The sequence below is a fragment of the Lepidochelys kempii genome, chromosome 3 (genome assembly GCF_965140265.1).
Source record: "Lepidochelys kempii isolate rLepKem1 chromosome 3, rLepKem1.hap2, whole genome shotgun sequence".
Taxonomy (NCBI): Eukaryota; Metazoa; Chordata; order Testudines; family Cheloniidae; genus Lepidochelys; species Lepidochelys kempii.
In genome coordinates, this window is record NC_133258.1 from 94346346 (window position 1) to 94372809 (window position 26464).

Genomic DNA, 26464 nt, shown 5'->3' on the forward strand with positions numbered 1-26464 from the left:
AGGACCAATTTCCAATTTTTGCCCCAGATCCCAAATGCCCCCCTCAAGGATTGAACTCACAACCCTGGGTTTAGCAGGCCAATGCTCAAACCACTGAGCTATCTCCCCCCCCCTTTTCTAACAGAGTGTTTTGTTAATATGATTTTAGAACTTTTCAAAGTCCAATAAAAGAGAAAAAGAGAGAGAGAGAGAGAGTTTACTCAACAGGAATATAAACAGGGCCCTGTGTACACTGCAATTCAACAGCTGTGGAAGTTGCCACAGAATCATGTTCCAGATGCTAAGCTTTAATTTTTTTTTAAATGAAACTAAGAAGGTCAGGATACCTGGCATTAGGCTTCTCAGGGTATATCTACATCACACATTAAGGAGTGATTGCAGTGCAGACTGGCATACCCACATTAGCCTTAATCTAGCTGGTGTGAGGAATAGCGGTAGTAAGGCCATGGTGGCATAGGCTTTGGTGGTGGCTAGCCATCCTAGTATGAGCCCATCAGGGGCTCTGGGTACATATTGTGTTTGCTGGCCTGTGCCAGGTTCCATGCCACTGTTTCTTCACTGATACTGTCTTGTTACCTGTGCTTGTTAGATTAAAGCTATCACACCTTCATTTGTGGTGTAGATGTACTTTAAGTCTAAAAAGTGACCAAGAAATGCTAGCACCAATTGATTTCAACTTTAGGCACCCATTGTGAAAAACCTTGGTCAAAGTTTCTAACATTTGCAGGGGTGAAGAAAATCGTTCAGTTGTGGACTGAGTGCAAACTGATTGCAGGGATGTCTGCTTAAGTCTGCAGTTAGCTTGAAACAATAGCTCTAATGGAAAGGTAAACTGCCCCATTCATCTCAAAGATATGTTAATTTTGAAAGGTAATGATGACAGTTTAAATGTCAACATTGTTTAACCATTGATGATTTTAGGACTAACATCCAGTTAGCGTACTTCTCCAATAATCCCAGACCGCCTCCAAACCTTCCTAGCCTAGGAGACCAAACAAAACAAAAAATCCCATTTATCCCCTACTCACCTATCAAACCGAGCAGCTTTGACAACTTCTGTTATGTAATTATGTGTTTTCCAAAAAAAAAAAAAAATAAAGATTACGCAAGCTTTTGAAAATTAAAAATGTAGAACCAACATAAATTCAATTAGAAACTTACATAACAGAAATTATAGAGTGCTGATGGTATTGTTTATGTTCATACTTAATTCCCCCAAATCTCAATATTTAATTTATCTCAAGCTGCTGCAAGATTTCCTGCCACTGCCCTGGAGTGCCGCAGAATTCCAGTCCCTTGCTGTAGAATTCAGGTCAAGCTTCCCATGGAGTACAAAGATCCTTGACTATAAACAGTTCTTGTGAAGCCTTTAAAGTCTATTGTATCATTCTGTAAAGGACCGCAAAAAAATAAATGTTTATCTGATAAATCCAAAAGTGGCTGGAAAAACTATTTTCTTAAAAAAATTCTACATATGAATTTATAAAGATATCATTTTGATTGAAAACCTAATAATCCATTCGGATTGGGTACAGTCTGTCTGTCAACAAACACATAGGGACTTTAAGGTATTTGGCTGGCACAAGTGCATTAAGTCTATGCACTAAAATAAAAATATTCTGTGAAACAAGAAAAGGACACATGAAAGAAAAATGAATCCTCCCAAAGGGCCCATCCAAAGCCTAATGAAGGCAATAGACGGGCTCCCATTGACTTCAGTGGATTTGAGATCAGGGCCTAAAGGCATTAGTCCATTATTGACTAGAAGCCTGCAACATTTCATATATATGAAAGACCATTTTTTAACCTGAGGAAGGCAAAAACAGATCTGAACTAGTTTCTTTCCCCTTTATGTTACTTTAATTTTAAAACAGTCAAAAAATGTTTAATTATTCCTAGGTAGAGATATTTTATGCTAAATTTCAGTCCTCAGAATTTTTTTTTTAGTTACTTTGCCCCTGAAAATAATGTTTTGTAATGGAAATGCAGTCATAATGTTGAATTGCCATAACACAAATAACACTACTGTTGTATATGAAACAGTAAGATGATCATGTTCCCATTTATGTCAATGGGAAATTTTTGTCAACGATATCAATGCAAGAAACATGCCCTCAGGATTTCAAATAAAGATGCAATTTTCCATTGATACTTGATACTTCAGGGCCAAAGATTCATTTTAAGTGAAGGTTTCCTATTGAAAGAAGGATTTACTTCAGGGTTTCCACCTTGTAACGCCATCACACTGGAGGTGAATTGATTTGGAAACATCTGATATTCACCAGTGTTCTCAGATATGCTGCCGTCACTTTGAATCTGAACCAATTTCTCAGAGCCTGAGCTTGAAAAAAGTGTTGAGTGCATCCTGCAATGTGCCAAGCTCCTAACATAGTGAATAGGAACTGAGGTGACTGACGCCTTGCAGGAAAAGCACAGCACCTTGGTGGATCAGCCCACTGGTCAAAACAATCAGGGTGCAGGAAGCTGCTTTAATCTCCTCACGTTCCATTATGCCTAAAAGGTTCCAGTGATTCAGGTGAAAACTAAATTTAGCTGGAATGTAAACAAATGTAAAAAATGCTAACTCAACAGATAATGAGTGTCAGGAAAGGAGCCATGTTTTTCCTAGGCCTCCAAATCTTTTAACAATTATTTTCAGAAGTCTAAAAATGTATATTTTAGGTAAAAATATTCAGTAATTGTGAACACTGGTCCTTGTTTTCTCAATGAAACATTCACATGCAAAATGAATCTTTAGCTGTGTCACTAACAGTTGTCATGCTGGCGGCTTAGCTTAAGCATCTTTGTTTGTTTCGTTTCCATTTAGTGATCTGAGACCCAATGGGGATTGGCAGATACTATTATTTTTTTTCCATGTCTGCAGTTTGACTTTGATCTCTGCCAGCTTTAAGTTCACTGTCTCTGTTTCTTTCCCACTACTCTTTTAGGATCTTCAGCTGATTCCTCCTGGTTTTGTTTACCTTTCTTTTCTGATTTTGTTTCAGCCTTCACTGCTTTCTCCTCCTTCACTTTCGGTTTGGCCTTTATTAACCCAATGTCCTCTACTTTTGCTTCTGTCTGCTTGCCTTTTTCAGCTGTCTTTGTTTCAGCTTTTCCATCTTTCACTTCCTTTTTAACTTTTTCTTCAACTTTGGTGCTCTTCGCTTTCTTCTCTTCTGCACGTAATAAAGAAATGTGTCAAAATCATTCTTTCCTGAATAAATAACATCAAGCACTTTTAAATTCAATTAATCATAATGTATTATTTCTTTAGTGCTAACAATTTACACAACAACAAAATACAGGTAGTCCCTGTCCTGAACAGCTTACCGTCTAATCAAGATGGACACAGAGAACAAGACAGAATGGAACAAAGGCATATAAATCACTCTAAACAAACTAGTGGATAAAATACTAAGAAGTTCTATTCCTTTTATAAAGTGTATTAATGATATACAGTGCCTTTCATTATGAGGAGGGAAATAATGTTCTTCCTGCCATAGTAATGAGTCAAGTGACTCATTCTGGTGATGCCATGATCTTATTCTGTTACTATGGGCAACTCACAACCAGTTTCTGCCTCAGCTACTCTATATGTAACATTGGATATAAGGACAGTGCTCTGCCTTGCTGGTATATTACATGGCTTTGTTGTTAAGGTTTGTTAAGTTCTTTGAGATCATCAGATGCAAGACGCTACACAAGTGAAATGTTTTCACTCTATCTGAGAGCACTTAGAGCTGAGCAGGAAATGATTTTCGCATTTCATCGGAATTTGAGATATTGAAAATTTGTTACATTCTGAGTTGGGACAAAAAGACAAAAATCTAAAAGAAAATTGCAAACTGAAAAGCTGAACAAAATTTCAGATAAATTAATCGACACATTTCATTTTGATAATTTTGAAATTCATTTTGACTGACTTTTTCAACTTTTTAATTATTTTTATTATCAGTTAGTTTACATTTCAATATGAAAAGCCAATTTTTCAAACTTTTTTCCAAACCAACCCTTTCCCACAGAAAGTTTCATTTTTGATGAATCAGTGTTTTCTGATGAAAAAAAATTTTCATGGAAAATTTTCTGACCAAGTAATGAATTAAGCTTCACAACACCTGCCTGTTTGGGAATTAGAAAATTATTATACTTCTTTCAAATATGTGTAAAAGGAGGAACACACAATGATTAAAGACCCTATCAATCACCCATTAAAGTCAATGGAGAGATTCCCATTAATTTCAGTGGAGCCGGATCAGGACCTACATGACTTGCCCACGGTCAGAGTAGCCAGTCAGTGACACAATCAGAAACAATCAGGTCTACTGGATCCAAGCTTTGCAATCCAAGCGTATATGTAGCCAGTCATTAAGAGGAAAGCATCTCTAAGAACTGCAATACGGTACAGTTTCTAGTTTAGTTAGGTCAGGCTGGGTCACACCTACAATACATAAGCTGCAGTTTTCTACAACATCTTATCTTAATAAAATCATTGTGATTATTAAAAATATCTAGCCTTATCTGGTGAAGAACTGTTTTTCAGAGTCCTTTTTTATTCTTAAATGGCTCCCTCTAATTAAGAGCACCCGTAGTACACTTCTGCCAGTGCACAAGTAACCTTGCCAACCTTATGATACCTTGAATCTGGAGAGTGAGCCCAAGTTTGGTAATAATGAATCATCCATGATTTTGTGTGGTAATGTTGTGACATCATCATAGGTGATGGCTCACTAACTATCATCATCAGGTGATATTCTCACTGCAGACTGTATCAGATTGGCCTCTAGACAATTACACATTAAAGATTGTGGAAGCTACTAAAAACAGTTTTCAGATGCAGTCATCCAGGGGCCAATCTGATACACAGTCCTCAGTGGAAATGTCAGGCACTTTACAGGATGGGGCACCAAATAGAGAACAGGTCTAATCAAGCCACATGCAGCTGTAGCCAGGTCAGTCCTAGGATATTAGAGAGAAGATAGGTGAGATATCTTTTATTAAAGCAACTTCTGTTGGTGAGAGAGAAAAGCTTTCGAAGAGCTCTTCTTCAGATCTGGAAAACTAATCAAGCCATAAGCAGACACTTCAAGCTGCATCAGGAGCATAATAAGTAGTGTGCACTAATTAACTTATTTGAGCATAAGCTTTCGTGAGCTACAGCTCACTTCATCGAATGCATTCAGTGCATTCAGCTGTAGCTCACGAAAGCTCATGCTCAAATAAATTTGTTAGTCTCTAAGGTGCCACAAGTACTCCTGTTCTTTTTGCGAATACAGACTAACACAGCTGCTCCTCTGAAACCACTAATTAACCTGGTTTTTCAGAGCCCAAGCTCCAAATTCTGTTTATGTGCCTGTAAATGAAGTTGATGGGAGCTGAGAGCATGTGCCTGAGGGTAGAATTTAGCCCTCTCCAAGTGTGCTGCTTCTGAAACTCTCAAGGTTATTTGACCTTGAGGCAGAACTCTAGAAGTTGCTGCAAAATTCATGTCTCCCATAATGCGGTGGTACAGCAATTCCAGCTAAACCAAGGGTGGGCAAACTTTTTGGCCCGAGGGCCACATTGGGGTTGCAAAACTGTATGGAGGGCCAGGTAGGGAAGGCTGTGCCTCCCCAAACAGCCTGGCCCCGCCCCCTATCTGACCCCTCCCACATCCCACCCCCTGACTGCCCCCATCAGAACCCCCGACTCATCCGACCCCCCTGCTCCTTGTTCCCAGACCGCCCCCTCCCGGGACCCCCCGCCCAGAGGTGAAAGTAAGTCGGTACGGTTCGGTACAGCGTACCGGCAAAAGCTGGTACGCCGTGCCAGACAGGCTTCCCTGGCAGTGATTTAAAGGGCTGGGGCTCCAGCAGCTGCGGGGAGTCCCAGGCCCTTTAAATCACCGCCAGAGCCCTGCCGCCACTACCCCGAGCAGCGGCCGGACCCCTGGCCCTTTCGGCCACTGCAGGGAACCCCGGGTAGTGGCAGCAGGACTCCCGCGGTGATTTAAAGGGCCCTGAGCTCCCAGCCGCCTCTGCAGCAGGTAGCTCCAGGGTGATTTAAGGGCCCTGGGACTCCCAGCCACAGCTGGAGCCTGGGGGCCTTTGAATCTTGATTTAAAGGCCCCACCTCTTCCGGTTGAGGCCACACCCCCGCTCAGTACTCCAGCATACCGGTAAATCCTTTCACCCCTGCCCCGCCCCTATCCAACCCCCCCCCCCCCCCCCGCTCCCTGTCCCCTGACTGCCCCGACTCCTATCCACACCTCCACGCTCTGACAGGCCTCCTGGGACTACCATGCCTTTCCAACCGCCCCCTGCTCCCTGTCCCCTGGCTGTTCCCAGGAACCCCCCTGACCCCCTTACCATGCTGCTCAGAGCAGCATGTCTGGCAGCTGTGCTGCTGCCTTGCTACCCTGCAGGAGCATGCAGCCCCGCTGCCCAGAGCACTGCCCGCATGGCTGCAGGGGAGGGGGGGCATCAGAGGAGGGCCCGGGGGCTAGCCTCTCTGGTGGGGAGCTCAAGGGCCAGGCAGGACGGTCCCATGGGCCGGATGTGGCCCGCGGGCCGTAGTTTGCCCACCTCTGCGCTAAAATTGGGACTGTCCCTAAAAAATTGGGATATCTGGTCACCCTACCTGGCTTGAAGTGGTTTCCAGTATATAAAAGGCTTACAGTTTGGTTCAATAGCTCTCAGCACCTCCACTATAAAAATTATTCCAACACTCCTGCTAAAATTCTTGGCTGATCTTGTAAGTGACATTTAGTAAGCCTGCTCTCGACTTTCTCTGTGATACAGTTACACATGGTTTTATTCTGATTATCTTCAGCGATCTATTTTTTGTACTATCTTAAAGAAGATCAACAAGTATATTTTATTTACTAAAAATTCCCAGTATATCGCTTACTTTCATACACATTCACTCTCTGCTTACTCAAAATAAAGGTTAAACTTTTCAGCATAAACTGTTGTAAAATTAAAATGTAATGAAAAGGAACAGTTACCTTTAGGAGGAGCTTTCTTTTCAACTTTTTCCTCTCTTTCTGGTTTGTCTTTTTGAATTACTAAAATGAATAAAAATTATACTTTTCTTTACAAAAATTTTTGTGAAAACTGATGAAAAAGAGTTGCCAAAACACAACATCACAGAATCATGACACATCTTGCGAACCACGTCTATTTCATGTATTTACAGTTTACTTCACATTTCCCTCTTTTAAAAAAAGGTTCTGGGTTGTATGAGTCAGTTACGCACATATAAATTGGTGATGTTTTAGCAGCTATCAAACAGAACTCCGAGGTGGCATGCAGATTTAAATCACTTTTCCATGAGGCTTCATTCTGCAACACAGAAGCATATCAATATTCTACTCTGATACTTCTCTCCTTCCTCTCCCTGATTACCATTAAGCCATATTTTACGGGAACAAAACAGCGCTGAAAGTTATCTTCACTTCATTCAAGTGGCAGCTAAATAACAGCAACATTCTCTTTTAACACATTCCACTCTGGAATGGACATTCAATGCTATGGTCTCCTGGGTGTATGCTTTTTAGCTGATGTGTTTAGATGGTGTTCTTGCCAATATACGTTCTTTGGCCCCTTTATCAGGGAAAAAAAGCTACCTTGAAGTCTGCTTACTCAACCTTCAGATTTCAGAGTAACAGCCGTATTAGTCTGTATCAGCAAAAAGAAAAGGAGGACTTGTGGCACCTTAGAGACTAACACATTTATTTGAGCAGAAGCTTTCGTGTGCTACAGCTCACTTCATCGGATGCATTCACCTTCAGAGGATCTCCTATGAGTAGGGGGAATTTTAAATGGTTTAGAACCATCATAATGGCTCCTACACCACAATCTCTCCCTGCAGCTAGAATTACATTCATTGCCTGGGCATCCTCATGCCCCAGTGATCCCCAGCTGCTGGAATGACCCTTAGCACTACTGGCAGCTGATGTGACACAGAACAAACCTCAGATAAGATGAGAAGTGGCCTGACACACACTGATGCAGGAAATGTGTTTGGGGGAGGGGCGGCTAAAATGAATGAGATGTGCCCTAAGCAGATCCACAGGAACTGTTGATGCACAGAATCCTCCCTCAGGATTTGGGGCTGGTCTACACTAGAAAATTAGGTTGATTTAATTACGTCAGTCAGGGGTGTGAAAAATCCACACCCGAGTGGTGTAGTTAAACCAACCTAAGTCCCCATGTAGACAGCGATTTCATTAAGCTAGCTACCACCCCTTGGGAAGATGAATTACCTATGCTGACGGGAGAATCTCTCCCATCAATGTAGATCATGTCTACATTGCTACAGCTGCAGTGCTGTGCCACCGCGAGCGTTTTAAGTGTAGACAATCTCTTAGAGAGAAATGGGATGGAATGTCTCTACCTCGCTACTAATACAGCCAAAGCGCCAACCACTAACCAAACAGAACTCTTCACAAAATACATTGACCAGTCACGGGCACATTTAAGACATCAAAAAATAGAAGGATAGACAGGCAGAGCATACATTAGGGATGTCTGAACCTCATGGAGTTTGGGATGGAGACAGCTGGGGTTTTTTGCATTCTCAAGACTAAACTGAGTTTGTGAATTTTTATTTTCTATGAAGACCACCCCTGATTTACTTCAGGGCAATTCAATTTTAAAAAACATACTTTTCTAGCTAAGGAAAAGTTTGTGCTACACATTTAGGATAGTATATCCCAGCCGTATCCCTTCCCCCAAAGAGATACCAGATAGTAGCTGCCTTTTATTATTATAGTCACGTTTTCATTCACATTTTTCTCTCCATTCCCATTTCCTTTTTCCACACCTTTCCTTAGTGGAAGGTGAACCTAACAAAGTCTGATTCAAGCATTCCAATCCACTGTGTCACTGTGTTTGAACAGCTTCAAAATCAAGCAAAATTAATTTCCGAGAGCCCATTTTCACTCCATTAGCATATTAATGGTTCCAGATCTAATCCTAGTCTGACTAAAAAATAAGGAAGAGACAAAGATTAGAGACTACGTCTTCATTACAGAGTCAACTTGGGTGATCAGCACCAAAGTCTAAGCACCTAGGTTAATTTAGCATGGGTGCGAGTGTCTGCACTACAAAGCCCTACCCACGTTATCATGTCCTCACTCATTCTGCACTCACTTGTGTGTGTCTGGGGCATATCCCATGGTTCTTTGGATACACTCTAGCATTCATTTTCACTCAGTTGTGCCAACTGCAGGAGACACTGTCTGTCCTTTGGAGGGAATTTTGGGAAGGCCATTGGAGGACAATCAGTACTTGACGGATTTTGATTGAGTCATCACGGCGAAATAAGTGGGTACCAGACAGAGTTAAATCAGAGCCCAGGCTCAGTCTAACTGATATTCCCAGCCAAATCAGATAGCCCTGAATTAATGCACGTCTAACCCCAAGTCAGCTGTTTTTCTGTGTGGATGGGAAGGGAGAGGAGATGCGGCTAAAACCCGGTTATGAGCCCAGCTTGTCTATGCAGTGAAGATGTACCCTAACCCAACCCAGTACAGCAGCATCTGGTCCCCAAAAAGCAAAGTCTTTAACACAAAAGTAAATATGCAGGAACCCACAGTCAATCATCAAAGATTTATAAATGCTATGGTCAACAAAATGAATTGGTGGAGGAGGCTAAATGAATTCGGAAAGTCTCCTATCTGAAGTGTATTTAAAGATAGGATTTTCAATTGAAAGAATACCAAAAACCCACCCGCACATGCCCTGTTGCCCCAGAATATGTGTGGTAATTGGAAGATACGTACATTTTATCCAAGGCATATTTGCCTTGCTAGAGAGAAAAAGTGCAATTTCTATCAGTGAAAAACTGCACAGATCATGTGCTGGAACAAAAAGGTTGTTGCAATAAATAAAAGCAAGAAAATGAACAGCTATTTTTGGATATAAGAGAAGACACAAAGCAAGAGATGGTAAACACCATCTCAGAAGAGTCTCCACTAAATTGAAAACTGATACAAGTGAGAAAGCCTTTGTTACAGTCAAATCCCTGAATCCAGTTTTGGAGAAGAGGACAAGAAGAAACAAAAACACAATACTCAGTTGCTCATTACTCTAGCTACGCAAGAATGGTTCATGGACTCCTTGTATTACACAACAGTAGAACTAAGCAAGAAATATGTTGTACAAAACTTAAGATAGGAACTGCTCAAGGCCTTTAGCCAAATATAGGGTTGCCAAATTTCTAATCGCACAAAACCGAACACCCTAGCCCTGCCCCTTCTCTGAGGCCCTGCCCCTTCCCCGAGGCCCCTTCCCCTGCTCACTACATTCCCTCTCCCTTGGTGGTTCGCTCTCTCCCACCCTCACTCACTTTCAATGGGCTGGAGCAGGGGGTTGGGGTGTGGAAGGAGGTGAGAGCTCCCACTGGGGGTGCAGGCTCTGGGGTGGGGCTGGGGATGAGGGGTTTGGGGTCCAAGAGGGGGCTCCAAGCTGAGGGATTTGGAAAGTGGGAGAGGGCTGGGGGTTGAGACAGGGGGTGGGGTGCAGGAGGGAGTACAGACTCTGGGCTAGGGGTGAAGGCTCTGGGGTGGGGCCAGGGATGAGGGGTTCAGGGCATAGGAGGGGTCTTTGGGCTGGGATAGGGGGTTACGGAGTGGGGGGTGAGGGCTACGGCTGGGGGTGTGGGCATCTGGGGTGGGGCAGAGGATGAAGGGTTAGGAGTGCAGGGGGGCTCCAGGTTTGGGGGAGGCTTAGGTCTGGGACTGGGGCATGGGGTTACCTCAGAAGGCTCCTGGTTAGTGGTTCTGTGAGTCTAAGGCAGGCTCCCTGCCTGTCCTGGCTCCGCGCTGCACCCCGGAAGCGTCCAGCAGGTCCAGCTCCTAGGTGGGGGGGCTGACAGGGGGGCAGGAGGCTCCACGCATTGCTCTCACCAACAGGTACTGCCTCCCCATCTTCCATTTGCCACAGTTCCCAGCCAATTGGAGTGCAGAGCCAGTGCTCGGGGCAGGGGCAGTGCGCAGAGCTCTGTGGCCCCTGTGGCTAGGAGCCAGACCTGCTGGGTGCTTCTGGGATGCAGTGCCGTGCCAGGACAGGTAGGGACTAGCTATTAGACTTTTAACGGCCTGGTTGGCGATGCTGACCAGAGCCACCAGGGTCCCTTTTCGACCCAGCGTTCCGGTCAAAAACCAGACACCTGGCAACCCTAGCCAAATAGGCCCAAGGAAAGATTAGTTTATCATCAAAGAAGTCATTCTGAAACAACTACACACTCTAAACAGACCTCCACACTCCAAAAAGGAAAAAAGAAAAACCATAAAATACTAAATCTAAAACTAATCAATAATTACCTTTTGGAGGTGCTTTTTCAGCTTTCTCCTGTTTTTCAGGCTTGGTTTTGTGAGCAACTGCAAATAAACAGACACAATATTGTACTTATTTAAAAAGACAAAGAGTTCAGATGAAATGAGTAAGCAAAAAACTATTTCAACTGACACCTGGATGCTGGGGCCTGATTGTGTGAAGAAGGAACAGGGCACATTCAGCTACCATTCACTTCAACTCACAAGGTTGTCCCCAAATTAGAGAGCTCACATTTTGTTACATTTATGGATGTAGTTCATCGGAGTTCTCATTTAAAGCTCTACTCAGGAGGAAAGTTATGTTTCACTGACATTGCATGATCCTTTGCAAGAGGGCACACTGAAGGCAGCCTTGGAATAGAGTTCCACGGCCTGAGACACCTCACAGCTGAGAGTTACACTCAGGGCTTGTCTTCGCTATCGGGGTAAGTTGACCTAAGTTACGCTACTTCAGCTACGTGAATAACGTAGCTGGAGTCAACATAGCTTAGGTCGACTTACCCCAATGTCTTCACTGCGCTGCATCAACGGGAGATGCTCTCTGGTCAATTTACCCTACACTTTTTGGGGAGCTGGAGTACCGGGGTCGACTGGAGAGCACTCTGCCATTGATTTGGTGCGTCTTCACTAGACCCACTAAATTGACACCCGCTGCATCGATTGCAGCAGCATTGATCTCCCCGGTAGTTAAGACAAGCCCTCATTTTGGTTGGAAGTAGTGCAAAGTAACAACAGTCATATAGTACATCATTAATATATGGAGATGGAGAGAGAACTAGCCATAAAGAGGCCAGGCACTACATGGAACTTCTCTTCTTTTTCTTTAGCCAGTAGCCCGAGTCACATTCTGTAGCCCCAAAGGTAGTTGTAGAGTTGGAAGTTCCAGTGTGGTTCCTCTCTCTACCAGCAGCCAAAAAACCCCTTGTGGCAGTTTTAGAGACTTTCATTTCACTGTCCATTTACATTATAAGATTCTTATAAGGACTGAGTTTTCCCCCAGTATTGAACAGCACTGATCACACAATTGGCTTAACAAAAAAATAAAAAGTAAAAGGATTTACTAAGGAAAAAGATTTATTGATATTGTAAGTCAAGTAACATGAAATTGGACAGTAGGTGTTTGTAGGACAGAACCATTACACTGTAAGCTCTTTACAGGCACACAATACAGGCCCCTACTCTAAAAGCACCAAGCACAGTTTGGAGCATAAAATAAATGAGTAGTTCTATCTCAACTAGAAGTTATGGGCCTGATGCAGGAAATTCTGAGTGAAATTCTATGCCCTAACTTATGCAGGAGGCCAGACTAGATGATCATAATGGTTCCTTCTGGCCTTAAAATCTATTACAATCTTAGATCTGCTCCAATAGTAATAATAGTAAGAATGCAAACACTGAGGTTCATGCAAAGTTTGACAAATTCACAAATTGTGCCCAGATTGCAATTTTGCCATTCTTACCACCGCATAGACACTTTCGCAATAAAAATATTGGGAAAATGAACACATTTACCTCAGGACATCATTGTGCTATTTTCAATGTGTAAACCCATGTTAAATGAAGATAATAGCAAAGCTCTGTCTCAGGCTGACTTGTTTTTAGAAGGTGAAAAAACAAAAAGTGGAGGTGAAATAAAAGAGTGTTTAGTTTTCACCAGTCGTGCCAAAGCCGAAGATGTGATTCTACTAAATGCCAGCTTCACTGCTGGTGAGACTTGTTGACTCTTGCTAAGCTTTGTTTATGTGTTCAAATTATTTCAGCCAAAAGCAGTTTTGTCAATAGCACATCCATAGCTGGTTAACCTCCAGGTGAAGATCTTTAAGAACTGAAGGTCCATGAAATCACTGAAATCTAATTATACTGGAAGGTACCTATACATTTTTATATGGAAAAAATAGAATAATCCAGACGTACAAATATTACCTTCCCACTCACCTCAGGCAAGTATTTTTTTGGGACTGTCAAGTATAATAATGATCGGGGATTTATTATTATAACTCATCAACATAAAGGGCATGTGAGTAGATTTTGTACTTTGGATTTATTTTAATGGCATTTTCATAGAACAATCATCTCCTGGAGTTAAAAGGTACCAATGAAGTAGTTCATATGACAGTGGGCATCTGGAAAGATCACGGAGACCACTCAAGATGTCAAAATGTATGCAGCATGAGAGTAGAGTCTGTAAACAGATGTACGCACCATCTCTAAGGTCTCCCGTGTTTGTTTTCATTTCCCATCCCTATCGAAATACAGCCTGCCTTGATGGCACAACAGTGGTACCATGAGAGTAGCTAATCAAGAAAAGCGAAGCTAACAGAGTTGACAAGTTGAACAACTGCCCTAGGAATGCTTCAGTTGGGTAATTTTGTTGTTTGTTTTTTTTAATTATGCGGTTGCTTCTGAAGCATGGATAAAAAAAAACAACATTTTTTATTGGCTACTAATGATAAAATCACCCTCTGCTTAATTACACATGTAATTGTGAGGGCATAATAATACCATGCTTTGTTTTATTTTAAGCTTCCATTTCACAAATAAAAATAAAGTACATTCTTATGAATGGGTTTCTGTCTCTCACTTCTCAACACATCCAGGTCAGGCAATAACACAGGGAGTTCTGTAATTTGCTGTTGGCATGGGCCACATAGGTGCTGGAACTAGGGGCACTGGGGTGCTGCCACACCCCCTGGCTTGAAGTGGTTTCCATCATATACAGGGTTTACAGTTTGGTTCGATGGCTCTCAGCACCCCCACTATACAAATTGTTCCAGCACCCCTGATAGGCCAATAACAAATTACTATCCCCCAGTGCAAGAATGAAGAAAGGAAGAAATTCTTCCACAGAGGGATGTTGTTGAGGCACAGTGTCTCCAGGGGCTACTGCTATAATCTACTCATCATCCCTAGCTCAGGACTGGGCAAAAAGGCACAATCTAGCACTTAGATTTACAGGAACTCTTAAAGTCGTCCCAGTTAACGTCGTTTCATTGTTATGTTGCTGATCAATTAGGGAACATGCTTGTTTAAAGTTGCACAATGCTCCCTTATAACGTCGTTTGGCAGCCTCCTGCTTTGTCCACTGCTTGCAGGAAGAGCAGCCCATTGCAGCTAGCTGGTGGGGGCTTGGAACCGGGGTGGACCGGCAGCCCCCCATTAGCTCCCCATTCCCTGTGCGGCAGCCAGCCACCCAGCAGGCTATCAATTGCCGGCAGTTCAGCTGTCCCTCTCCACACTGCCATGTGCTGTTCCTGCCCTCTGCCTTGGAGCTGCTCTCCAGAGTCTCCTGCTTGCTATGTGGGGGAGGGGGGGAAAGAAGGGGGCTAATGTCAGGGTGTCCCCCACCACCCTGCTCCTGCACCCTGCTTTCCCCATCTTCCATAGAGCAGGGGGGGCACACAACAGGGCTCAGGACAGAGGGAGCTTCCTGGCAGCAGCTGCCATCTCAGCTTGCTGATTAACTTAAAAAGGCAATGTACTTAAGAGTGGGGTCAGCATACTTAAAGGAGCAATGCGCATCGCTCTCTCTCATACACAGGGTGTGTGTCTCTGTCTCTCTCTGCCATGCTGTCTCCCCTCCCTCCATTCGTGCTGCCTTGTAGAGTGTGAGGCTACATTAACAGCAATGAGTTAACCCTTGAGGGCTCAGCCAATTGCTAGATCATCATTTAGCACTAAGGCATCCCCTGGGAAATATCCCACCCTCTGACTTCATCACCTCAACCAAGCTTCACAATCATCATCACTGTGTACCAGTATTAAATTGTTTGTTTAAAACTTATACTCTGTGTGTGTGTGTATAAAAAATATAGTCTTTGGTCTGGTGAAAAAATTTTCCCTAGAACCTAAACCCCCACATTTACATTAATTCTTATGGGGAAATTGGATTCACTTAACATTGTTTCGCTTACAGTTGCACTTTTCAGGAACATAACTACAATGTTAAGCAAGGAGTTACTGTATATAGTACAAATGAAATAGAAACCTATATATTGTTCTAGGTACCATTTATATAAGAACATAAGAGCAGCCACACTGGGTCAGACCAAAGATCCATCTAGCCTAGTATCCTGTCTTCTGACAGTGGCCAATGCCAGGTGCCCCAGAGGGAATGAGCAGAACAGCCCATTCCCAGATTCTGGCAAACAGAGGCTAGGGACACCATCCTTGCCCATCCTGACTAATAGCACTGATGGACCTATTCTCCATGAATGTATCTAGTTCTTTTTTGAATCCTGTTATAGTCTTGGCCTTCACAACATCTTCTGGCAAAGTGTTCCACAGGTTGACTGTGCATTGTGTCAAGAAATACTTCCTTTTGTTTGTTTAATTCATTGGGCAACCCTTAGTTCTTGCATTATGAGAAGGAGTAAATAACACTTCCTTATTTATTTTCTCCACACCAACCATGATTTTATATACCTCTATCATATCCCCCCTTAGTTGTCTCTTTTCCAAGGTGAAAAGTCCCAATCTTATTAATCTCTCCTCATATTGAAGTTGATCTATGCCCCCAATCATTTTTTGTTGCCCTTTTGTGAACCTTTTCCAATTCCAATATATCTTTTTTGAGATGGGGTGACTGCATCTGTATGCATTATTCAAGATGTGGGCATACCATGGGTTTATATAGAGGCAATATGATATTTTCTGTCTTATTATCTATCCCTTTCTTAATGATGCCCAACATTCTGTTTGCTTTTTTGATCACTGCTGCACATTGAGTGGATGTTTTCAGAGAACTATCCACAATGACTCCAAGATCTCTTTCTTGAGTGGTAATAGCTAATTTAGACCCCATAATTTTAGATGTATACTTTTAGATGTATACTTGGGATTATGTTTTCCAGTGTGCATTACTTTGCATGTATCAACACTAAATTTCATCTTTTTTTTGCCCATTTTGTTGCCCAGTCACCCAGTTTTGAGAGATCCCTTTGTAACTCTTCACAGTCTGCTTTGGACTTCACTATCTTGAGTAGTTTTGTATCATCTGCAAATTTTGCTACCACATTGTTTACCCCTTTTTCCAGATCATTTATGAATATGTTGAATAGGTCCCAATACAGACCCCTGGGGTACACCACTATTTACCTCTCTCCATTCCGAACTCCTACCCTTTGTTGCCTATCTTTTAACCAGGTTACTGATCCATGAGAGGACCTTCCCTCATCCCATGACAGCTTTGGTGAGGGAACTTGTCAAAGGCTTTCTGAAAATCTAAGTACACTATATCCTTTGGATCCCCTTTGTCCACATACTTGTTGACCCCCTCAAAGAATTCTAATAGATTGGTGAGGCTTGATTTCCCTTTACAAAAACCATGTTGACTCTTCCCAAACAAACCATGTTCATCTAGGTGTCTGATAATTCTGTTCTTAAACCTGATACTGAAGTTAGGCTTACTGGCCTGTAATGGCCAGGATCACCTCTGGAGCCTTTTTAAAAAAAATTGGCATCACATTGGCTATCCTCCAGTCATCTGGTACAGAAGCTGATTTAAATGATAGGTTACATACCACAGTTAGTAGTTCTACAATTTCACATTTGAGTTCCTTCAGAACTCTTGGGCAGGGGCTGCAGGTTTGTAGAAATTTTGGTGGTACCCAGAATATGCAGAGCCTGCACCCCTAAACTCTGCCCCCCACCTGCCTAAGGCTCTGGGAGGGAGTTTGGGTTGGGGGGAGGAGGTCTGGAGTGCAGGTCCTGAGTGGGGGCAGGATATTGGGGTGCAGGAGGGGTGCAGGCTCTGGGAGGGAGTTTGGATGCAGAAGGCGTGAGAGGTTGGGCTCCAGGAGGGAGTTTGGGTGGGGAAGGGGGTCTGGGATGCAGGCTCTGGATGAAGTTTGACTGCTGGGTGCAGGCTCTGGGCTGGGGCAGGGGGTGAGGGGTGCAGCCTCCGTGCTCTGCTACCCCCGGGCACTGCCCTCGCAGCTTCCCTTTGACTGCAGGGACGCTTGGAGTGGGAGCAGTGCAAGTAGACCCAGACCCACCCCACCCAGGGGCCACAGCGATGGGCCAGTAGCCACATGAAGCTAATAGGCAGGAAGCCACTCAGCTCCACTGCGCTGGTGGTGGTGGGGGGGGGGGGCATTCTAAATCGCTCGGGGATGCGCAGGGTGGAGTGCCTGGGGCGGAAGGTCAGGCCAAGGGAGAGACACGGCCTCAAATATTGCTGGAGCCAAGCCCGGGCCAGGAATATTCCTTGTGCCCAGGCACCGCGGGCCCATAGAACTCACCGCCTATGCTCTTGGGTGAATACCATCTGATCCTGGTGACCTATTACGGTTTAGTTTATTAATTTATTTCAAAACCTCCTCTAATGACACCTCAGTCTAGGACAGTTCCTCAGATTTGTCACCTAAAAAGAATGGCTCAGGTTTGGGAATCTCCCTCACATCCTCAGCTGTGAAGACTGATGCAAATAATTGGTTTAATTTCTCCACAATGGCTTTATCGTCTTTGAGTGCTCCTTTAGCACTTCAGTCGTCCAGTGGTCCCATTGGCTGTTCAGCAAGCTTCCTGCTTCTGCTGTACTTAAAAAAATTTTTGCTATTACTTTTTTGAGTCTTTGGCTAGCTGTTCTTCAAATTATTTTTTGGCCTTCCTAATTATATTTTTACACTTCATTTGCCAGAGTTTATGCTCCTTTCTATTTTCCTCAGTAGAATTTAACTTCCACTTTTTAAAGGATGCCTTTTTGCCTCTCACTGCTTCTTTTACTTTGTTGTTTAGCCACAGTGGCACTTCTTTGGTTCTCTTACTATGTTTTTTAATTTGGGGTATACAATTAAGTTGAGCCTCTATTATGGTGTCTTTAAAACGTTTCCATGCAGCTTGCAGGGATTTCACTTTTGGCACTGTACCTTTTAATTTCTGTTTCACTAACTTCCTAATTTCCATATAGTTCCACTTTCTGAAATTAAATGCTACTGTGGTGGGCTGTGGTGGTGTCTTCCACACCACAGGGATGTTAAATTTAATTATATTATGGTCACTATTATCAAGTGGTTCAGCTACATTCATCTCTTGGACCAGATCCTGTGCTCCACTTAGGACTAAATTAAGAATTGCCTCTCCTCTTGTGGGTTCCAGGACAAGCTGCTCTCAGAAGCATTCATTTAAGGTGTCAAGAAACTTTATCTCTCCATCCCGTCCTGAGGTCACATGTACCCAACCAATATGGGGATAGTTGAAATCCCCCATTATTACTGAGTTTTTAATTTCATAGCCTCTCTAATCTCCCTGAGCATTTCACAGTCACTATCACCATCCTGGTCAGGTGGTTGGTAGTATATCCCTACTGCTATATTCTATAAGTTTAAAAAACAACATAAAGCATCCATCAATCCATCAGCATTCATATTGCACTCGCCATCAGTACCCAGCCTGGGCTGGGGAAGCTAATGATCCAACCAGTGGATCAAATTCAGTGATGAGTCCTGGTCATGTGCCACCTGAGAAATGCTGCACATATGATAAGAAGAAGATGATCTCAGCCTTTATGTTCAATAAAACCATATAGATAGTTGATATATCCAAAAGTCCTTTAAAATCTCCACTCTCCATAGAGTCATCCTTCATTATACTTCCTCCCTCCACAAAAACAAATGGCCTTTGCCCTGAACATCAACAGATGAGGCTATTTTGGACCAAAGAGGAGCCAGGATGAATGCCAATCTCAAGCTCTGGACACCTACCTTTTGGCTGTTCCTTCCGTTCAATCTTTTCTTGTTTTTCAGGTTTCTCTTTGTGAATTACTAGAAATACAAAATAGCGACATAGTCATCTCTGTTACATACGCCACAAATCTAACTATTCCTTCAAAATGTTAAAGGGAAAGTATTTGCAAGATACGCTAATGGATTTCAGCTCTGAATCACAGATGCTAGCTTCTCATATATAACAGCAATCTTTCTTAAATTTTCCTATTTGCTTACATGTACAACAGAGATATAGATCTTTTTTTCTAACAAATGAGCCTGTTTATGCTTGTGAAAATTGTTGGATCGTGTATCTGCACCGTAACTGACTATTCAGCTTAATCTCATTTGCAGGATTTGGTTTTGCTCCATTGCATAAGCATGCTGCTCTCAGATCCCAATGTGGGAAACTATTTTGACAGCAGCACTTTCTATTCTTAACAGAAAATGGCTCACACATTGCCTTCCAAGCTGTTCTTTATTTTTGGATGTTACTTCAACCACAAAGACGGATTAGCAAGGATACACGTCTGTAATAAGAACATAACATCAGAAGAATAGCTGTTTAAAACACAGTTAGCTGCACATACCTCCTTTAGCAGAGAGACTTGATGCCTGTAGATAGCCAGCTGCTGACCCACAAGAGTTTGGATATCAAGAGTTTGGATATCATAGTATCCCAGCTCATAAAGAACTGCATGTAAAAATGCCCACCACCACAAAACCCCCATGAAGGACTAAATTGGTGGTGTTTTATGGAAAAAGGAAGAGACATTTTCTCTCCTCACCTCAATTTTCTGGCAAAAACTAAAATAGAGTCATGCCAAGTGGATGACTTGTCACTTCTGCATGCATATACGTTCCTGCCCTGCTCTACTTGCAATTATTTTTTAGCAAATTTTACTTTATCAGAAGTGCTAAGAAGCAGCACAAATGACATGATTTTCTTGTTTAAATATTTCTTCCTAAAATCATGACTCAGTGCGTATTTCGTTAAACCAAATGTTTGTTGCAAATGTTCCCTAATTTCATCATTTCCTCACATGTGAAAATGTTAGCAAATAAAATGTCAATAACAAGCAAACAATTTTTATTACTACTCACTAGTGTAATGGGAAGAAGTAGAGGACTTTTCAAAGCCACCTAAAGGATTTGGAATCCCAATTTACACTATAATGAACGGGAACTGAGGATGGGATCCAACTTTTAGGTGCCCAGAAAAATCATAGGAACAATATCATGATCCACAAAGCGAAGTTAGGCACCTAGGCTCCCTACACAATGAATGAGGAAAGATAAGTGCCTTAGAATGAATCCACAAAAGCCCACACACTAGTTGGGGAGCCACCTAAGCTAACCAATGGGAGCAGCTGTCAAGAGGGGTGTGTCCTAAATCCTATTCCTCGTTGGGAGACAGCCCCTAAATTTGGGCTGCAGGGAAGTGTCTATTTCTGCTTAGTGAACAGGAACCTCCTGGACTCAGGCAGCTTAGGAGTCTCTTGCAGGAATGAGGAGAGGTGGTGGTGATGCAGCTGCTGCCATCCACCTTATAACTTTTAGCCCAATGACTAGAGCGCTTGCTTGGGAAGTGGAAGCTCGAGGTTCAATTCCTCTGTCTGCCAGAGGTGGGAGACCCCTGTTTAAATCCTAAGGAGAGTTCTCTAACCATTGAGCTACAAGGCGGCCCCACAGCTGACTGTCCCAATCTCTTATGCTGAAGCTGTTCCACTGTGAATGTGGATAAATAATAAAAGTGGTTGGAGCAGGGAGATTGGACCCTGGACCTTCCATCTCCCAGGTGGATGCCTAACCCCTGAGTCATTCTCACTCTCTCTCTGGCCCAATAACTATTTAAGTATTTATCCATAGTGAAACAGTCATTTGGGCCAGAGAGAGAGAGAGAGAGAGAACAAGCAAAAGAACGACTTTGTAGTCCGGTGGTCAGGGAAAAAGCTTTCACAAGGGAGATGGAGCGATTCCCCACATCAGACTATCCAATAGTTCACAAGTTAGAGCACTCTTCTGAGATGTGGGAATTGAACCCACATCTATCACATCCCAAGCAAGCATCTACTCACGATGTTAAAAGTTTTTAAAGGTGGGCACTGGCACCTCCTCCTCCAGCCAGATTTTGAATGGGACCCAATCCAGTAGGCAACCTCTGAGCACAGCTACCAGACTGGGGCCCGTATGTGACTTAGACAGACTAATGTCCATCTTTCTTCAGAGGGGGAAATCACTCTGAGGCTTAGTGAGGAGATATACATCCAGACACCTAGAGGGAGGCAGCAGGGCACACGCCTAAAGGGAGAAACATAGGTGTCTAGGGAACTTTTATCCTAAAAACTTAGGTGCCAAGTGAGTTTAGGTGCCTAGTGGGTTTGGCAAGAGTTCAGTGGAACACAGTGGATCCAAAACTGGGACTTAGATGCCTATGTCTGGGGTTGAAGTGCTAAAGTGTCTTGATGGATCTGGGCCAGGGTGTCCAAATCCCTTACGTGGCTTTGAAAACCACATAAGTAATGTACTCTCACAGGCTTTTGGGATTCAGTGTGTGTTTTAGGATGCTCAGTCATGTAACAAGAAAAAGTAAGATGGTGTCCCCTGTCGTTACCCCTTTTGGCAGGGGTAAGGATATTGAAGCAGTAACAGGAATACATGCTCTTGCATGATGTTTGCATGTGAAAAAAGTAGCAAATTCAATTAAGGTGCACAACTTTTCATAGAGCTGTGCTGCCAGCTTTTGAGAGAAAGTCAGCACAATTCTGCTACTGACAGCTTTCCTACTGGTTGTTCATCCTCTGTGATGCATGAGCTTTTTTCATTTGATGACACTCCTTGTAAATGCTAGAAAGAATAGCTGAACTATGTAGACAGGGTGATGACCATTCATGTGCTTTTTTAGCCATCAATGAAATGGCTGCATATGACCTATTAAGACTACTTAAGGTGTCATACATGTATATAGGAGACAAATCATCCTTCACAAAGGCCCCTTTCACTCCACTTCCCTATGGCATCTCCCTATTTCATGTTTTGGCATCAGAGACCAAAATGAACCTTGAAAGAGACATGCTGAGTACAAAGACACAAATTATGCAGAGAGGGCCTGTTTCTGATTTACACTAAGGCCCACGTACACCTCATGGTAGGCTGCATAAAGGATCCTTAAAGTAGTTATGAATGTAATTTATGCCCATTTTAAAATCCTTTTGCATTACCAGAGTGGTACAAAGTGACCTTAGCATAAATGAAAAATATGTATGCTTCTGTAGGCCGCAAGGTAAATGGGGGGAGTGCAGACAAATTGGCTCCTTTGTGAGGGATTAAAAGTAGTTTGATGAATCTGGGCACGTAGCCTGGAATGTGGAAAAGCATTGTGGAAGGCTGGCATAAGCATAATTTGTTGGGTTTTTTTTACAGTAAGCTGAAGGAATGTTCTAATTAGTCTGAGAGTCTTATCCTCCATGCTGGTATCACAGTAGCCTCAGAATATGGTAATCTCAGCTTGTAGAGTTTAGCACTACCTCATATGGAGACGGTCAGAGCTATGACTTCAGGCAACAAATTTATCTGGGAAGGGCAGGTGTTGCCAAAATTAAAGTGATCACATTCCAGGGCTGTGGTGATGAGGCATTTTTGACTCCTCAATCACAATGAAGGTCTGCAGCAGTCAGGCCACCTGACTCCACTGAGGCCTTTTGATCTAATACATTTAAATGTCACATTTTCATAAATTAATCAAATTAAAATAAACTCATTGCTTTTTATGGAATCTCTCATGTTCAACTTTAGAAGGGAGGCCTCAAAGCCATATTACATACAATATCTCAAGTTCTACAGACATGGAGGCCTGGATGGGTTGGTGCCACATTTTTTCACCACTAGCAGGAGTCAGACTAGAATAATGTGAGTATCCTTCTCTTCTAGCATGCTTAAATCATCCACTTAACAAAGCTCTCAGTCTCAGTCTGACCAGGGCTGGGCAGGTGCTAAAATCAAGATTGAGTCTTTGCATAGCAATGCAGTTATGCTACTGGGAGACACATCTGGATTTATATACAGCACTTCTGTATACAAAATTGGGAAATGCCAGGTTTAAGGTTGCCTGTGCAATCTTAATTTGGCCCGCTTGTGCCTAGGGATTATGATATAGCCCTGGATCTAAAAAGGGACTTAGGTATTGTGTGACATGTAGCACCTAGAAAAATGACTGGACTTCACAAAGCTTGAGTTAGGTGCCCAGGCTCCATATAGAATGCATGGGGAGAGCTAGTCATTTAAGAATGGGATCCACAAAGACCAGTGAGCTAGGCAGCTTCCTGCCTATGCTAGCCAATAGCAGATGCCGATGAGAGGGTTGTGTCCTAAACTCTGCCCTCTCTGGGAGTAACGCACCTAAATCCAAACTGCAGGGAGGTGTCTAACTATGCTTGGGATCCACAACTAGGAACCCTCTCCTGGATTTACACAGCTAAGCCATTTTTTGCAAGAAAGACCAGAGGAAGAGGTGGTGATGGTGCTACGGCTTCCCTCATAGCTTTTAGTCCAGTGGTTAGAGCACTCAGCTGAGATGTGTGATCCAGGTTCGATTCTCGTTACGTCTGACAAGGAGAAAAGATTCAAACAGGGGTCTCCCACTTCTCAGGCACATGCCCTAACCACCGGGCTATGGGATAGTCTTGTATAAGTGTCTCTCAATCTCTCTTGTTGAATCTGGTCCACTTTTGATAAATACTCAAACAGTCATTGGGCCAACAAAAGAGACTGACTCTGTAGCGTGGGGGTTTGGGCACCCACATGGGAGAGCCAGGGTCCAATTCCTCTACTCTAATGACTAGTTAAGTATTTATCCAGCCTGGAGCAACTTCAACTGCGGGTTGAGAGAGAGAGAGAGAGAGAGACTTTACTAAGCTCTGTGAGATTCAACACCATTGTTTTTCTTTTTGCTGTTCCCTGACTTGCTCACCTTCCAACTTCTGCCACAAAGGAGGTCCCACAGACAGTCTCCTTCATTACACATCCCTAATACATCATTCCCTGAGCACCATCTGTCCTGTGTACTGAATTCTTGACTTTTCAATTTTAACATTCCTTTCATGTAGTGTTTGGTAATAGCTTATGAACAGTAGATATAGGCCCAAAACAGAAACACTGAGCAGGTCCCACAAAACTTTGGGAAGATTACTGATCCAGATATGTTTCAGCAATCCTGATTCAGCATTCAGGATCATCTCTATAATAAACGTACATTAGGACCCCCAAATCTAAACACTTCTGCCAAGGAATGTGCTCCCTAGCTGGGGAGATAGGTTGGCTGCCACAGAGCTGTGGAACTTGGAAACCCAGAGAGCCCTGTTTCTCAAGCTCCCCACCAGCCTGGCTGCCGAGAAGCTGCAGAGCTCAGGGAGGCAGGTTGATGAGCTGTGAGGAAACCAGGCTGTCTGGCCGGCCAGCCTGTCTGGTTTCCATCAAATGTTTTTTAAAAGATTTTCGATCAGCTCTAACATTAAGGTTGCAAAGTCAAACCCTCAGAAGTTAAAAAAAGCCAGCATTAAGCCTTACTGTACAGCCTTAACTAAACTCCTTTGTGCATGTGCCATTATCATATGGTCTTCAATTATATGATCACATCCTTTTTTGGGGGGAGGAGGTGAGGACAAGATCCCTAACTCATCCAGTGCACAATATATTCCGAAAATTAAGAAGCAAAAGCAAAACTAGTTCTGCTGCATTGGCACAAATTGTGATTTCCCATAGTTTGGGCAAATCTGGCTGATTTCCATGTGAATAGAAAAAAAGCACTTTTTATTTTCCTCCTGCCAAATTTCAAATCCCAAACCATGGAGATGTTGGAGCTGTTGAGAAAAACAGCTGGAATGTGTTTTTAATAATACTGACAACATTTCCTCTGTCCCTAGTCTCATTTTTTGAAATTGCTTAACCATTTTTGATGAAACTTTAAAAGAAAATTTAGACTGGGGCAGAGAGCAAGCATGGAAAATTTCATCCTGAATGGTTAAAGTGTGGCAAACTTATAAGAAATTGAGCACAGGAGCTTATAATGGAAAGTGTTAAGACTCCTTAACTACATACTATTCTAGGCATTGCTACCCACTTCACCGACAATAAAAAACAGATGTGAGGAGCACATTTCTGATATTTTCCAAAACACTAATCATCTGATAGTATATTTAATCTGCACCAAATGAAAAAAGAAAGTGCAGGGGAGTCAAATTTAGTCTGCTCAGTTAAAAAGTTGGAGAGAGTGTTGGGTAACATTTCTGTGCCCAAAATGAGCAAGGGAAAAAAGAGATTAAGGAGGCATTAATTCCATATCTTAGCAAAGTAAAAATAGTTCTCAGCTCAGTAAGACTTAGGGTGATGAGTGTAGTACTGATGAAGAAGAAAATGTTTGCGCCAATTAACTGAATTAGGGCTTGTCTACACAGGGACATCCAGGAAATGCTGAATTAACTAAAGCTGTGAAGTTAAAGCACATTAAACCTCTGTGTGGACACTCCATTCAGAAGTAAAGCAGCCTTAGTTCATTATAGCTTCTTTCTTCAAGATTACAATATAGTGAACTAAGGCCACTATACTTCTGAATGAGAAGGTGCACACAAGGGTTTAATGTGCTTTAATTTACATGCTTTAACTTCAACACCTTTAGTTAATTCATCTTAACATTCCTGAATGTGTCTGTGTTGACAAACCCTCTAATGAAGCTTAAAATTAGATTTGTGCGAAAGTCACACTGAATGTGAAACCCACTTGAACTGAGACTTGGGCTTGAGGACAGATTCATTTGTGAACCGCAGTGTATTCTTAACAAAAGTTTATGAATTTACAGTCTTGGATTTTGTAGCTGTGCATACAACTTCAGAATCTCTCTTTCTCCTCCCTTTTTAAATTAAAGTGAGAGCCCTCTTGCTCTTTTCCCTTGGGATACCTCCAACAGGTGTTCAAGTGGAGCTGGTTGCCAACTCCTAGCATGTTATTATTCAGAGGGTTGCCAAGTTACGGCTGATGCCTTCTCCTCAGTCCTAACATATCATCTTATGAAGAGGGTAAAAATTTCACTGTCATCATAGGAAGTGAGAATAAAGAAAGACCCACTTCTCACACTTGGCTTTATTTGAGGTAGCCTCATAATCCTTAGCATAATTTCTACTTAAAAAGCAAACATACCCATTGCCTAATATTGTGGTTATGAGCTTCCATGTTAAGGATTATTGATGTTCTTTCAATCCCACCCAAGTAGAGCCTGCTGGCAGTGAGAGCAGGAGTGGTCATTGTGCTCCTGCTTCTCTGCTTTGGGAGCCAGAGGGAAAATGGCAACAGCCCATTCTGGTGGATCCTAAAAAGGGCTGATGAGGGAGAGAAAAGCCCTGGTTCCCTTAAAGTCCTTAGGAGATGGGAGTGGGACATCAAGTCCCAGGAA

The 26464-nt window shown here is 42.8% G+C and overlaps 1 protein-coding gene across 1 annotated transcript in view; it reads right to left on the reverse strand.

The window, feature by feature from the left end:
- Positions 1-2913: 2913 nt before the first annotated feature.
- Positions 2914-26464, reverse strand: part of TRDN (triadin) — a 115725-nt gene continuing 92174 nt past the window's right edge. Inside the window, exons 6-8 of the mRNA XM_073337201.1 lie at positions 19012-19077; positions 6983-7042; positions 2914-3176 (exon numbers count right to left, since the gene is read on the reverse strand). Of these exons, the coding sequence (XP_073193302.1) occupies positions 2914-3176; positions 6983-7042; positions 19012-19077 (389 nt within the window). The remainder of the gene's footprint in view (positions 3177-6982; positions 7043-19011; positions 19078-26464) is intronic.